Consider the following 14,839-nt stretch of genomic DNA (forward strand, 5'->3'; position numbering starts at 1 on the left):
TAGATATCCGGAAAGAATACATAACAATACAATGAATCGATAGATGGTATAAATTACTTTATGTTGCACATAAATACAATTATTATCACAATTTCCGAAGAAAACCGTAATTAATTATCATTTTTCCTTGATTAACTTGATGCATATTTACATGTTGCTGTTATATTTATTTAATATATTTTAAGAAATATACATGTACATTATAATGTCCGAAGAAAACAATAATTAATTATTATTTTGTTTTGATTAATTTGATATATTTTTATGTTGTATATTATATATTTTCACTATTAATAACACATGCCAGCGTGAAATGCTATGCTATCTGATAATCAAACCGGAGAAATTTAACCCATTTCTGTATGGACTCTTTATCATTTCCCTCTTTCTATCAAGATAAAAGAAATCTATAAAGTTTCACCATTTATTTTTGTCTTTGTCTCATCATAAATATAAATATTAAACAAGCACAACAGAATACATGTTTAAGAAGCACTACTAAATCAATATTTAACAAGCTTTAAAATATAGTCACTACAAAATAAGCAGTCCCAGTTCATAATGAATAGACATGGTTCACCCATGCTCGGCACTACAATATAGTCACTACAAAATAAGCAGTCCCAGTTCATAATGAATAGACATGGTTCACCCAAGCTCGACACTACAACATAGTCAATACAGAATAAGCAAACAGTCATAGTTCATAATGGATGGACATGGTTCACTCAAGCTCGACACAACAATATAGGCACTACAAAATAAGCAAACAGTCACAGTTCATAATGGATAGACATGGTTCACTCAAGCTTGGCACAACAATAAAGTCACTTCAAAATAATTTTAAGTAAACAGTCACAGTTCATAATGGATAGATATGGTTTATTAATACATGGCAAACAGTGGTTCACTCAAACTCGGGGCTGTAATACATAAAGATGACACGGAGGAAGTGGCTTGTTGACCAGAGATCGGCCATGTACTTCTCTCATGCTTCCTAGATCCTCTTCTCCAATGTTTTGTATCTTCTGTTGGTCTCCCTCTCCATGTCTCCAGCTATAGTCACATCCACAATGGCAGCCTCTTGTCGCAGGTGTGGAATCATTTTGTAGAAGGTGATTCCTCCATGCCTGGTCATCGTATTCAACCGGTTATGCAAACCTGGAAAAAATAAGAATTATTATTGAATGGTTTTTAAATTGTATCTAAATTTGCTTTATGCCACTTTATGAGAACAAAGATATTTAATTCTTGTTGGATAAAACATTTAACATTTACATAAAAAATGAGTATCAGAGTTACCTTTAACATCGTTGTTTACACGGATGGTACGTTGAAACACAGATCAGTCCTGCACCCTGAACACCTGGTGACGGAATCATTGGCGGTCGATGTAGTTGACTAGGTCTTGTAGTTGTGGGGTGTTGGCTCTGTCTCTCAGGTGTGGTAAGGTGTCCATTATGTGCTGGGCAAGCAGAAAGGGCAGCGCAAGTGGTTGGCGGATATACTTGTGGGCTGCTTCTTACTCAATGTATACTCTCACCAAACCACAAGACTGCACGTGTCTGCAGACCGCCTGTGTCCAATGGAATAAGCACCCCTTGATTGCTACTGCTGGAAAAACACGGCGAATTGCTAATCAGGCACCTGAATTTGATAATAAATATTATTATAATAACTAGACTTTGACCCGTGCGTGCACGGGTTGGCATTGTTATGAATGCATCCATGTGCATATCTGACATTTACAAAATAGATACATCGACACATTCATATATTGTAAGGTACTTTTGAAATAAACAATGAATGTGAATATAATTTTTTTTTCCGCAAAATTGTTGCGTAACAGTGTAGCGCAGAATGGGTTTGACCCCCAGTTAGCTATAAATCAAGTCATGAGTTCGAATCACGCCGGAGCTTACATAAATTTCACCTTTCCAAACTTTAATAAAAGAAATTATAGATATTTATTGAAAATATGACAACAACAAAGAGTTGAGCACTGCTGATACATATCAAGCAAAGTAATGAAAATGAAGAAATGTGTTTAGCTGGTATTTTTACACAATTAGTTATTAAACTAAAGGTGTAAAAATTTTTGTAACAATTTTAACACTGCAGGTCTCAACTTGTTCAAAATATGACCTCATACTATATACTGGTATTTTTACACAATTTAGCAGATGTGAAGCAGAACAGATTATCTTGCAAATACCCCCCCCCCCCAAAAAAAAAAAAAAACATACTGGTTGTTCAAGAGATCATAATAAAAATTAAGAATATCAAATGTACTTTATATATGATATAAGAAAATGCTCTCATGACTGTCTGTTTTGATAAAAATTAATGTAATATCCTTGAATTAGTAATATTTTGAATCGATTCGATTACCCGTAAAACAAAAACCTCGGTTTTTGAATAATTTTGATTCGATTTTTGGAAACAAAATGTTTGCTTCAGTTCTGTTTAAACCTGTTATAGTTATTGAAAATTCGAAATAAATATTAACCAATTTGAAAGTTTTTTTCATCTTTTATGACTCAACAAATGTAATGTGTTTTACTTTTTAGCTCACCTGAGCTGAAAGCTCAAGTGAGCTTTTCTGATCACATTTTGTCTGTCGTCAGTCTGTCTAGCTATCTGTAAACTTTTCACATTTTCGACTTCTTCTCCAAAACCACTAAGTCAATTTCAACCAAACTTGGCACAAAGCAATTCCTTATGTGAAGAGGATTCAAAATTGTTAAAATGAGTGACCACGCCCTTTACCAAGGGGAGATAATTAAGAAATATTGAAATTTTTTGGTAAATCTTTAAAAATATTCTTCTCAATAACTATTTGACCAGGGAAGTTGAAACTTATGTGGAAGCATCCTCAGGTAGTGTAGATTCTAAATTGTTAAAATCATGACCCCCAGGGATAGGGTGGGGCCTCAATGGGGGTTGAAATTTTACATAGTAATATATAGGGAAAATCTTTAAAAATCTTCTTCTTAAGAACCTTTTGGCCAGGAATGTTGAAACTTACGTGGAAGCATTCTCAATTTCCTTTAAATCTTATCATGACCTTTCATGACCCCTGGGGGTACGGTGGGGCCACTATGGGGGAGGGGTATCCATGGGAATATTTATAGGAATTTTTTTTAATGAATTTTCTTTTCCAAAACTACTTGACCAGAGAGGTTTTCTGAAATGTAACCATAACCACAATGGGAGAGGGGGAACAGAATATTTACTGTAAATTTTACATATGAAAATCTTTGGAGAAAAATCTCAAAGTTAGAATATGTATCAAAAACTTAATATAAAAAAACTAAATTTGTACAGATATTTCTGATCTGTTAAAGCTGTTTGGTTTGGAGTATTTGACCATAGTTGCTCAGTTGAGCGGTGTGGCCCATTGGCCTCTTGTTTATACTAAGTATAAAATATATGGGAAACATGAATTATCATTATCTTAGATAAGCCAAGCAAGGGTATCCTTAGTAGGAAAGTAGGAATTTAAAGGTACTTCTTGCTGCAATAATGAAGCCTTTTCCTGGAACGTGGGGTACAACTCATTTTGGATCATACAATATCATTTCCATTTTTTAATTGAAATCATACAATGTAATCAGGAACATTTTAAAATAAATGTTTCTAATGTTATTATTCAGAGCATAAATTTTTCCAAAATATTTAGTAAAGTCTGAGTTTACCGCAAACTTTAAAGCTTACTGACCTTTACCGATTTTTTTTTTGGGACAGCCAATGAGAATTTGGGAGCGGATCTTGAACTGAATATGGGAATTTTTCTTACTTCATACGTAAATAATGCAGCAAAAATAAAATAAATACCTCATAAACATTTATATATGTGTTTAGTGATAACAAAAATTAATCTACTGCAGTATTAAACGTCATTACATCACATGAGAACTGTCCTGGCTGCTGAAGAAAACAACTTGTTTTCACGCTGGTGTATTTTTTCTTGTGGCGATTTAATAAAACATAAGTTTGTTTGCTACGATTAAATATAATCCATTTCATCATTGAATAAATATTTTTACGATCTTAATTTTGTCCCACCTCATAGTTTTGAGATTTACTATGCATGGATTAAATTTTACAAACAATCGGTATTTTAGCAGCATTGATAGAATGAACTGTACGGGCCGCAAGGGCCGACTTCAGACTTCCTATCAAGCGTAGTTACCACGACAACCTTTACATATTTAGAAGAACAGGCTGTCCCTTCTATATAACGTACCGAAGTTCAATAACAATAATTTACATATTTCACCCACTTTTTTTTAAAGTTAAAAGGTAATAGTAAACATGGCGAACAAATTCAAGTTGCAATCATTTAGACACATTTCAAATTGAAAATATCGGTTATATTGACGTTATTTAATTATTTCGATTTATTTCAAAGTTAAGAAATGAAAATAATGTTATTGTAATTTTTGGCGGAAAAAGAATATCTACTTCACTAAGATGTGATTCTAGCTGGAGTTGTAACCCCCCCCCCCCCATTTACCCTCAAAAAAGCATAAAAGAAAGGAAGGATAAAATAAAATCGGGTAGTTACATTAATATTGCTCCTACTATCATGAGCTTTTTGCCTCCGTTGAGATGACCAGAGACATAAATAACATATAATAAATGTGTCTTCGAGATGGCAAATGATAACCCACGTGGCCACAATATCACACTTGCATGGATAAACTTAGAAACGATAATACAAATACGTGTAAATTTTCATTGGAAATTTGCTATATATTTTGTTCATATATATTTATGATTTCTTATTAGAGAAAATTATAAAACAACAAATATATATCTACTTAGTACAAATTACTTTTGTCTTCTCTGATTTGAACACCGTGATTTAGCGTGAATGTAATACGCACGCGCAAGATTGTAAAATCCAAAAAATCCAGATGATTTCCGGAATTTTCTGAGGAATTTTCGTTGATTATTAATTAGCGAAGCTTAATAGAGAAAAAATAAAAACAAATTGGTAATCTTCAAGTACCAATGATGTTTAAAATATATAAAACAAACGACAGTACTCCTCCGATTTATCGGTATTAAACGCCAAAAATTCGAGTCTATTATTTTAATATAGTAGTATAGATTTTAATGTGATACTACAATATAATTATAATATTACAAAATTTCTTTCTTATTGAATTATCAAACATTTTTCTTCATAAAATATTGTATTATCTGAATACCTATTTAAGCATATTTATTAACTATAAAAAACAATCAACATTAAATCCAATAATCAAGTGACTTACCAACTTCGAAATCCACCATGAACTCTTCAACACGGGTTTCCTGTAGACAGCCCATGATGACTAGCACAGCAACATAATATTCGTCTGTCATTCTTGACATCAAACCGTCACGTTAGCTCAGTTGGTGGAGCGCTCACTTCGTGATCGGAAGGTCGTGTGTTCGAATTACGGCCGAGACTGACCTGAGTCGATAAAAAAATTGGTAGCAACTGTTTCTTCGCCAAGCGCTCGGTACTTTGAAGTGAAAGTTGCGGGTCTTTCGGATGGGATGAGACGTTAAAAACCGAGGCCCGTGTCACGGAAGGCGTTGGCACGAGGAAGAATCCTCGCTGCTCAATGGCCCTAAGTGCCGAGTAAAGCATAGGGGCTTGTCTAAATGTAAAATTGTTAAATGTAAAATAAATTACAAAGGATCAGTGCACTTAAGCTACATGTATGAGTGTTGGATCCCAGTGCTTTGCCAATAACAAATTTCCGAAATTTATAAACTTTTTGAATCAGAATTATTAAACAATATCTTAATAGCAGGGTTTGATATATTATATCACATAAAAATATTAAATAATGCCGAGCGACAGTGGTTTTTGCGACAGGGGTCTAGCAGTTTTGTCACATTTCTATTGTTATTCATATGCATACCAGTTTTCAACGACATTGTTTACATCGAGCCGCAACTTGTCCATTCTTCTCATTTGCACAGAATGTGTATTTTGACTTAAACTTATACATATCCAAAGGGCAATGTTGGACAATTTGCGGCTCATATATAATTTTTTAAAAAATTCTCCAAACTACGCTCGGGTTAGCTACTAAATTAACAGGTCACCGAGTGTCAACCTGTTTGACCTGTTTGATATTATAATCACTTTACTCGCGTGACATTCCACTGTTCGATATGCTTTCATTGTGTCTATCAATGGACTTCAGGGGCCCGTTTCACAAAGATTTCCTAAGATATTTCCTAAGATACAACTTATGATATGCCTAAGTTACAACTTAGGATGTTCCTAAGTTTTGTCATAGCTGTTTCACAAAACTTTCTTATCTTATTTTTTTTCCTAAGACATATCTTAAACCATTTATATAAAACCTTTACGAGCAAAGGGGATCCCCCCCCCTTTCAAAAAAAAAAAAACAACAACAACAACAACAAACCAAAACAAAACAAAAATGAGAGGTAAAAATTAATTCGTATGTAGAAGTTAATAGGCAGTCTCTTTGAAATATGAGATTTATTTTTCTTAATTAGGTGTATTGTTACAACATGTATGTTAAATATACAGGTACGTGCACAGAAAAGTCACATAGTATCAACGATCAATCGTACATTTCATGCACGTAAAGTGATATGTACTTCCAACTCGTACACAATTATTATACATGTACATGTACCTGCGTTGGTGGGTAGAGGAAACGATGGGGGAGAAGTATTAAAAAACAGTTATTGACTATTAAAAACAATTCATTTAATTAGAAATTGCTGTGAAACAAAAATTTTGGATCTTTGGTTTCGGCAACCTAAATCGAACACTCTAGTCAGCAGTTAAAGTGTCTTCCATTTCGTCATGAATGAGTGCATTCCATTGTCTAGTCCATGTAAATAGTCCGTGCTTAGATGTATACATACTTTCCCGCCCACAAAATCAGAATGTCTCGACCAAAGAGGAACCCAAATTTTACTACTGCAGAAATTTCTATATTGACTGAAGAAGTGGAGAAACGGAAGGACGTGATATTTTCCCGACAGAATTCATCTGTGACCAACCAGGCAAAAAAGGGGGAATGGGACTTAATCTGTGAAAAAGTGAATGCCGTAAATACATCCCACTTACGTACAGCAGATGAACTAAAAAAGAAATGGAGTGTTCTCTGTAGTGAGACAAAGAAAAAAATTTCCAAAATAAAGCGGGAGCAAGTGAGGACTGGTGGCGGTCAATTGCCTGCGGATTGTAGCGTAACCCCTGTGGAGGACAAAATACAGTCCATTATTGGAGAAACTGCAATATCTGGAGTAGACGGGGGTATTGACACTCTTGAAGGTAATGCTGGATAAAGTTGGTTTCTACTAAATTTACAAGATAATTTAAAGTTTGACGTGATCATTGTTGCAATAATAATACGAAAAAACAGAAGTGTCATTGTTCTTTTAAGTAAACAAACAGTCAATAGATTAATTAATTATAATTTAAATATACCGGTATTTTATTTATAAACTTGTATAAAGGATTTATGCGTAGATTTATTTGAAAAATGCCAACCTTTCCTTAGAATTTTAAATACATTTACCCGGTATATGTGATTAATCTCTAGAGGTGTCTTATGGTATGGCAGGAAAGGGGGCACTGATCATCACAGAAGTTCCAGCGGCTGACCAGTCACTTGAAGGATCAACGGATACTATAGCTACATGTACATCTTCAACTTCAAACAGACAGACTTCTACAGTGGGCGGTAAATATGTTTTCGTCTTCTATTCTGAAAGGAGGGAAGGGGTATTCTAAAAAAAAAAATTACATACGTATGTTGTATTATCGAATACTAGTACATGATTTGATCATTTTTTTTTTTTATTTTATTCTTTTAATGAACGCCCTTTGTTTCAAATATTAAATTTAAAAATTATATTTTAACGTCATTTCATTGTACATGTACTAACTTGTGAGGATTTACATATATATATATATATATATATATATATATATATATATATATATATATATATATATAATTCCTGATCATTTATCAACAGCAAAGAAACGTAAGATAGACGTTAAAACGCCTTCGCTGGATTTAATTGATGTTGAAAAGGAAAGACTGGAGATAGAAAAGAAGAGACTTGATGTGGAAATGAAAAGACTAGAAGTCGAGGAACAAAGGCTTGCTATAGAAAGGACAAGATTACAGCTAGAACAGGAGAAACACAGCATAAAACTCTGTCAGCTGGGCATTATTTCCAATGCCACTATCACTTCTCAACAATAAATATTTATTTTTTTATCTTTTTATTCTTATTGATAAAATTTGCACATTTACAAGCAATACTTGTCACAGGTTACTCTATATGAGTTGATGTACATATAAGAATAGAAGAAATTGTTGCTTAAAATCTTGCGTCAATCAATTGTCTTCTAACTTCTGTTCCGTCATTCAATGTCCCACGATACACATTGTCGTTTCCGTCATTAATAACGGCCCTTCCAACTGGGTCTGGGACTTTATTGTCAATGCATATATTATGCAGAACTGCAGTTGCAACTATAATATTGCAGGTTCTTTTAGGTGAAAACTGAAGTGCACCACCTGATGTGTCCACACAACGAAATCGCATTTTCCATACACCAAAACATCTTTCAATGACGTTTCTTGTTTTCATATGAGCATTATTGTAGGCATTTTCTTTAGCGGTGGTTGGGTTTAGAACAGGTGTGAGTAAATATGGTTTAAGTGGATACCCACTGTCACCTACAAGCCCCCCTCTTGAAATTATCATGTTTTCTAAAACTTGACAAAGTTTAGAATTGTTCCAAACAAATGAGTCATGTGATGACCCTGGCCATTTTGCTACTACATTGAGAAACTTTAAATTGGCATCACACACAGCCATGGTGTTAATTGAATGATAATTTTTCCTGTTCACGAACACATTTTCTTCAAAACTCGGAGACTTAATTCCAACATGTGTTCCGTCTATCGCACCAATAACATTTGGAAATCCACTTATTCTTGAGAAATGGAACATAGTATTTGTAATTGCAGTCTCATCAGTAGGCATTTTTATATATCTTGGACTGATTTTTACTAAGGATTCAGACACATCCCTAACGATTCTTGATATGCTTGCTTTACTTATACCATGCAAGTCAGCAGTAACCGTTTGGAAACTCCCCGTGGCTAAAAACCGTAAAGCAGCCATGACTTGGAGGGATGGTGGAAGTGAGTGTGATCTTCTTGTAGGCCTTCTGATATCGTTTTCGATCTCCCCACAGATATCCTGAATCAAATGGCGAGGGAGTCTAAACTTTGAGATAATCTCATCATCATCCATATAATCCATTGGATCATTTCTGTCTCGAAATATTCTTTCTCGTCGAAAGAGATTCCTATGATTTATAATAACATGAGCAGCCGCCATATTTAGTCTGTTCTTAAGACATCGATTTACCTCTCCTAAAGTTAAGACACAACTTAGGAATTTCATAAGATATGAATAGTTTATAGAAACGGATAAGTAATGAACTTAGGAAAAAGTTCTTTCCTAAGATATAACTTAGTCCTAAGTAGGCTTTGTGAAACGGGCCCCAGGGCTGTACACACGGATATGTATTTAAGTACAAAATCTGACTATGTATAGACTGTTAATACGGTGAATCCTAAGATTTTTCGAATCTTATAAAACTGAATTAAGAATAGGGCAATGGTCTATTTCTTGATACAAGTCTTAACTTACCTTTCATTTTTAAACCAATCAAAAGTACTCACATTGTGGTCATCCTATTATTATCATAACAAAAAAAAGCATGTGGTAAATAATGGTCCACTTTATAGTAAAAATATCGAAAAAGTCGTTGTTTTATGGGAAGAAAATCAAAAGGAGTAACTACATGTAATTGTAAAAGTTGCTCAAATGCAGCGCTATCTATTCTAAAGAAGTTTTTATAACCACTGGGGTCTTCTCTTTGCACCTCATCTAGCGATGCATTGTGTGCACTAAGTACATATACGAGTGTTCCGCCGCTGTTTCCATTACGATGGGTTTTTTTTTTCAGTTTTAATGCAATGCAAATTACGATAACAGATACTGCTAACAGAACCTCGTTTTCCATTATTGAGAGAGAGAGAGAAACAGAACCTCGTTTTCCATTATTGAGAGAGAGAGAGAAATATTGCGAGGGAAACACGTAGAAATCCCTAAAGTCTGTTAACAATCTAGTAAAACGTATAAACGTGTGTACAGGAAAGTATTATAATACAAATATAATACTTGTATTATACAGTAACTACAAATCTCACCGTATGTACCGGCCTGAACAACTTCAAAATAATGAAGAATTTTGCGAAAATTTTATTAGGGTCTTAAAGTTTACCTTGTCTTCTTTCACTAAATTGTGTTTTTCGTTTGGTATTTTGAAGGAAATTCTGATATTGCCAGTGCAAATCAAGTGCACGATTAGTATGTAGCTGTGTTAGCTCATGTCGCCTCTGTATTATGGTCTGCAGGCATCTACAGACACATCCCTAAACACTAGTATCATGCGTGACAATATTTGGATTGCCGAAATGAAAGAGATATTGAAGACATATAGTAACGTTGTAGAATTTTCGTTGACCATGTTTTTTAATCTGAAATATACTTGTTCCGTCAATAAAATGTTAATTTAAACTACAGATAGTTTGTTTTTCTTGGAGTTTTCATGTTAACCTAGCGACTCAAATTTTAAGTTAAAATTTTATATTTCATTTCCGAATGTTATTTATTTATACATGCATATAACAAAATATGTATCACCGTGAGTACTACATACATGTATAATTTGTTTCACTACACGTTTGTATTACTCTACGTACTACATGTACAGTGAATTACGATTAAATGTAACGTGACATCGAAGTCATGTACATGTGAATCTTTCTTAAAACATACATTCATTCTTTTAATTAAAAAGCATTCAGAATATAAAACGAAAAATGATAAAGCTAAAGAAAAAAGAGGGGGCATTTTTTATCATATACGAAAACTTAAGATTGATCTAATTGGGTGCTAGGCATCAAACATATGGTTACGAATCATGAAAATGATCAATATGTATGGCCATGAATCATTTATTATTTGTGTGAATCATGAAACTACACAAGCTTTCTCTCCTCCATTTAAATTCATACTGCAGAATCAATCTGGAAATAATGTGCAAATGTTTACATTCCACTTCCATGAGATTTAAATATCTCCGCCCATTTGCAGGTACCTTAAATTCGAAAGTGGTCCAGTTCAAATTTCCGGAATTTAAGGCTTATACATGTTCTTTTCAATGACGTTGTGTGGGATTATAGCAATATGTTTAACAAAAAATTTGAAGTATAAATAACAAAAGCATACGTATGCACAATAATCATAGAATCTACTTTAAATACACTTAAACGTTGTTAAAATAAAGATTCTGACACTTTCTGTCAAGAAAAAACACGTTTAAGAAAGATTAACTGATTGATTGTATGTTGTTTAACGTCCCTCTTGAGAATTTTTCACTCATATGGAGACGCCACCACTTGCCGGTGGAGAGCTGCAAATTTTGTCCTATGCTCGGCACTTACGGTCATTGAGCAGTGAGGGGTCTTTTTCGTGCCAGCACCTACTGCGACACGGGACCTCGGTTTATACGGTCTCATCCGAAGGGCCGCTCTCCACGTCCCACAGTGGGATTCGAACCCGCGACGTAAGGATCAACTCCTTACTTCGCGACTCTAGAGCAGACGCTCTAACCACTGCGCCACGCGGGCGACCGTTTAAGAAAAACGTACCACATCTATATACATAAACTCTATAGCTACAAGGGACGAAAGCTCTCTTTTTGGGAAAAAAAATACCCCCATCCACTTCAGCGCCTATTTCTGGGCTCCATTAATTCATCACTGTAGGGGACAGAACCATGACAACGAAATAAATTAATGCTTTAGAGTCCAGAAATAGGGGCTGAAGTGGGTGGGGGTATTTTTTGCAAGAAGCAAGTTTTCGTCCCTTGTAGATTTTATGTATATAAGTGTGGTTCGTCTTTTTTAAGCGTGTTTTTTCTTGACTGAAAGTGTCAGAATCTTTATTTTTACAACGTTTAAGTGTATTTAAAGTAGATTCAAAATTTTATTACATTTGTAATTTATTTTACATTTAACAATCCGGAAGACAAGTCCCTATGCATCGGGCTAGAAGTACTCAACAGTTCCTTCACAGAATTAATATCACTACCCTGAGTTGGCCAGCACAGAGCCCTGATCTTAATATTATTGAAAACCTGTGGCTGTTATTTAAAAGGAAACTTCAGACGCGAGTAGGGAGGATCGGGAGTAGGGACTGCTTCTACCGCGAGGTTCAGAACATCTGAACAGGGTGCACAAAAGACTATGTCAGAAGCCTCTACCGGTTGATTCCTCGCAGATTACATGTACTCAGTGTAGTAAGATTGAAAGGACATTTAACGAAGTGTTAGGTAAGTTTAAATTGTTTTATTTATTTTGGAAACGAAATACATACGTTTTTTATAGTGACCTACTTTCGTTGGAAATGTAAGCATGCCGCCATTTTGTACGAATATTTATTGCATCATATAACGAGGTCTATCTATCTATCTGTCTGTCTGTCTGTGTGTGTTTATTTGTATTGAGAGAAAATTGAAATTCGACACGTTTATGTTTTCAAGTGAAGTAGAAATGTTCTTTTACCACTCGCCTAGATTAAAGAACCTTTTTCTTACGAAAGTAGAAAAAGACATCTATGTTGTCTATAAAAACATACATTAAACATAGAGTAATACAACAGCAGGTGTCTAGTTTTCCTCCCCATGTGAATTTTCTACAGATCAAGTATTAAGTTGCTGGCCACTTACTTTCGCCCCCCCCCCCTTCAAGAGATTAAATAAACGGTTTTAATAACTTAAGAGGGCTTATAAAGCGTGTATTGCACTAAACCTATTTGTGCGTATGTAAAGATTGCGTTAGCAATGTCATGTTCCATCACATTATTTAATTTTATTAGCAGAAGGAGGGAGTTTTCTCCATCATGACACTTAATGTAAAGCAATCAGAGCTGTGCTGTAGACTCCTCCTTCTACCTGTCTGACACATACGTCATTAACAAGGCTGCAATATTTCCAAGACAATTAAACTAATCAACGCAATTGTGTAGTAAAATATACAACGTATATAAGTAACATTTAAGTTCCATCGAATGACATTTGCTAAACCACATGATAATGGACGAGACTGTAAAACAAGTAAAGAAGTCTGTGCGTGTGAGTCGTTTTCGTCCTCAGACCAAGTCCTTCTCTGACTTTGGCAGATTTGACAGAACACTATACCAGACTGACCGAAAGAGGTCATATACTTTCACAGATTCCTCCTCTTCTCTCGAAAAACCTGTTTTGGAGAGGGTCCGAAACTTTAGCAAAACAAAGCGAGGAATCAAGAACCACGGTGATTTCCTCAGAATCTCGTCTACAACTTTTTGCAGCAACACTGATATCGAATGCCAAGGAAGTCAGATATCTGTATTTCCTTCATCGTCTTTTTCTAGTGACGATTTCATTCCACAGAAAGACAACAAAGGATATAAAGTAATAATTTTTGGAATTCCTGGGGTTGGAAAATCATTCCTTCTGCAACAGATGAGAACTTCCGAGTTCCTTGGAACATGCCCAGAAGGTAAGTCTTACATGGTATGTGTGTTCAATCATATTCAGAGGATTACTTAGAAATACGCTTAAAATTTACATTTGTTAATTTGTTTCTGTTTTACAGGTCCAGATCCATTCTATCAATCAGTACCAGTGGTTTTGGGGAAAAAAGAATCGGTTCTGAATTTTGTAGAGGCTGACATGTACATCCAGGTAAGAGTCAAACGTAAACTACTTCTCAAAATTAATTTAAAAAAAAAATTACCAATTCAATTCTCTATCTTCATATACTAGACAGATGACGTATGAATTTCTTTCATATAATTTCTTTATTTTCAGAATCATGGCAACACCAATGAATATGATGGTTTTGTAATGATGTATTCCGTAACCGATAAAAGATCGTTCAATTTTATCGCCAATAAGCTTAAAAAGATAAAAGAAGAAGTGGGAGATACGAAACCTGTTTACATTGTTGCAAACAAAGTAGATCTCATAAGATTTCGAGAAGTTCCCAGTAAAGGTACGCTTATTGAATATACTGTAGTATACAATATTTGAAATGATCCTTTCAATTCCATGGCCAGGTAGAATAATTACTGTTCAAAACTATAAAAGGTTAGGTACAGTCAAAATTTGACATACATTCGAGAAAATTACATTACCTGTTATTTTTTTCCCTCACAGAAGGTTTATCATTAGCACAAGAAAACAACTGTAGCTTTGTGGAGGTGTCTGTTTCTCTACAGTGGAACATCGACAAAGTTCTCGTAGACGTCACGGAACAACTTCAAGGTGGCAAAAAGAAAAACAATGGACGAAAAATTTCTAAAATTGATTGCAGAAGTAACCCAAAAACTCCAGAAGCCCCCTCTATACAACCTGTGTCAGAAGGAAAATCGCACAAAAAAAGATCTATCTTGTCTAGATTGCGAAAATTCTTTAAAAGAAAGCACTTAAAGTTTTGAATTTAGAGCGTAAATAAATCAGCAATTGTTGAAACATTCTTTTATCGCTCATTAGAATGGTTTTATGTAGAAACATGCACTGTTTAAGTGGTTTTATGCGGTGTACTTGATTTTTTTTTTTTTTTAATTTCGAGTTGGTTTCTCTTTTCTTCTTTTGCAGATATATTCAAATCGACAATTGTATTGAATCATATTTACTTTGTAC

General features: G+C 34.4%; 2 protein-coding genes and 1 pseudogene across 2 annotated transcripts; 2 read left to right on the forward strand and 1 right to left on the reverse strand.

Moving 5' to 3' along the window:
* Positions 1-907: 907 nt before the first annotated feature.
* On the reverse strand, positions 908-5,385 carry LOC133171941 (uncharacterized; annotated as a pseudogene).
* Positions 5,386-6,785: 1,400 nt separating this feature from the next.
* LOC133171945 (myb/SANT-like DNA-binding domain-containing protein 4) lies at positions 6,786-8,267 on the forward strand. The gene is made up of 3 exons (XM_061306738.1): positions 6,786-7,324; positions 7,596-7,736; positions 8,035-8,267. Exons 1-3 carry the CDS (start codon positions 6,901-6,903, stop codon positions 8,265-8,267), a joined length of 798 nt encoding a protein of 265 aa, XP_061162722.1. The 5' UTR covers positions 6,786-6,900.
* A 4,979-nt stretch (positions 8,268-13,246) lies between these two features.
* Positions 13,247-14,634, forward strand: LOC133171948 (GTP-binding protein Rit1-like). Its single transcript, XM_061306744.1, has 4 exons — positions 13,247-13,694; positions 13,791-13,879; positions 14,006-14,189; positions 14,354-14,634. The coding sequence occupies exons 1-4, from the start codon at positions 13,247-13,249 to the stop codon at positions 14,632-14,634; spliced, it is 1,002 nt and encodes a 333-aa protein (XP_061162728.1).
* The last annotated feature ends 205 nt before the right edge of the window (positions 14,635-14,839 follow it).

Source organism: Saccostrea echinata, unplaced genomic scaffold, assembly GCF_033153115.1.
Source record: "Saccostrea echinata isolate AGI-Se365-2 ecotype Australia unplaced genomic scaffold, CSIRO_AGI_Sech_v1 ptg000054l, whole genome shotgun sequence".
In the NCBI taxonomy this organism is placed as follows: domain Eukaryota; kingdom Metazoa; phylum Mollusca; class Bivalvia; order Ostreida; family Ostreidae; genus Saccostrea; species Saccostrea echinata.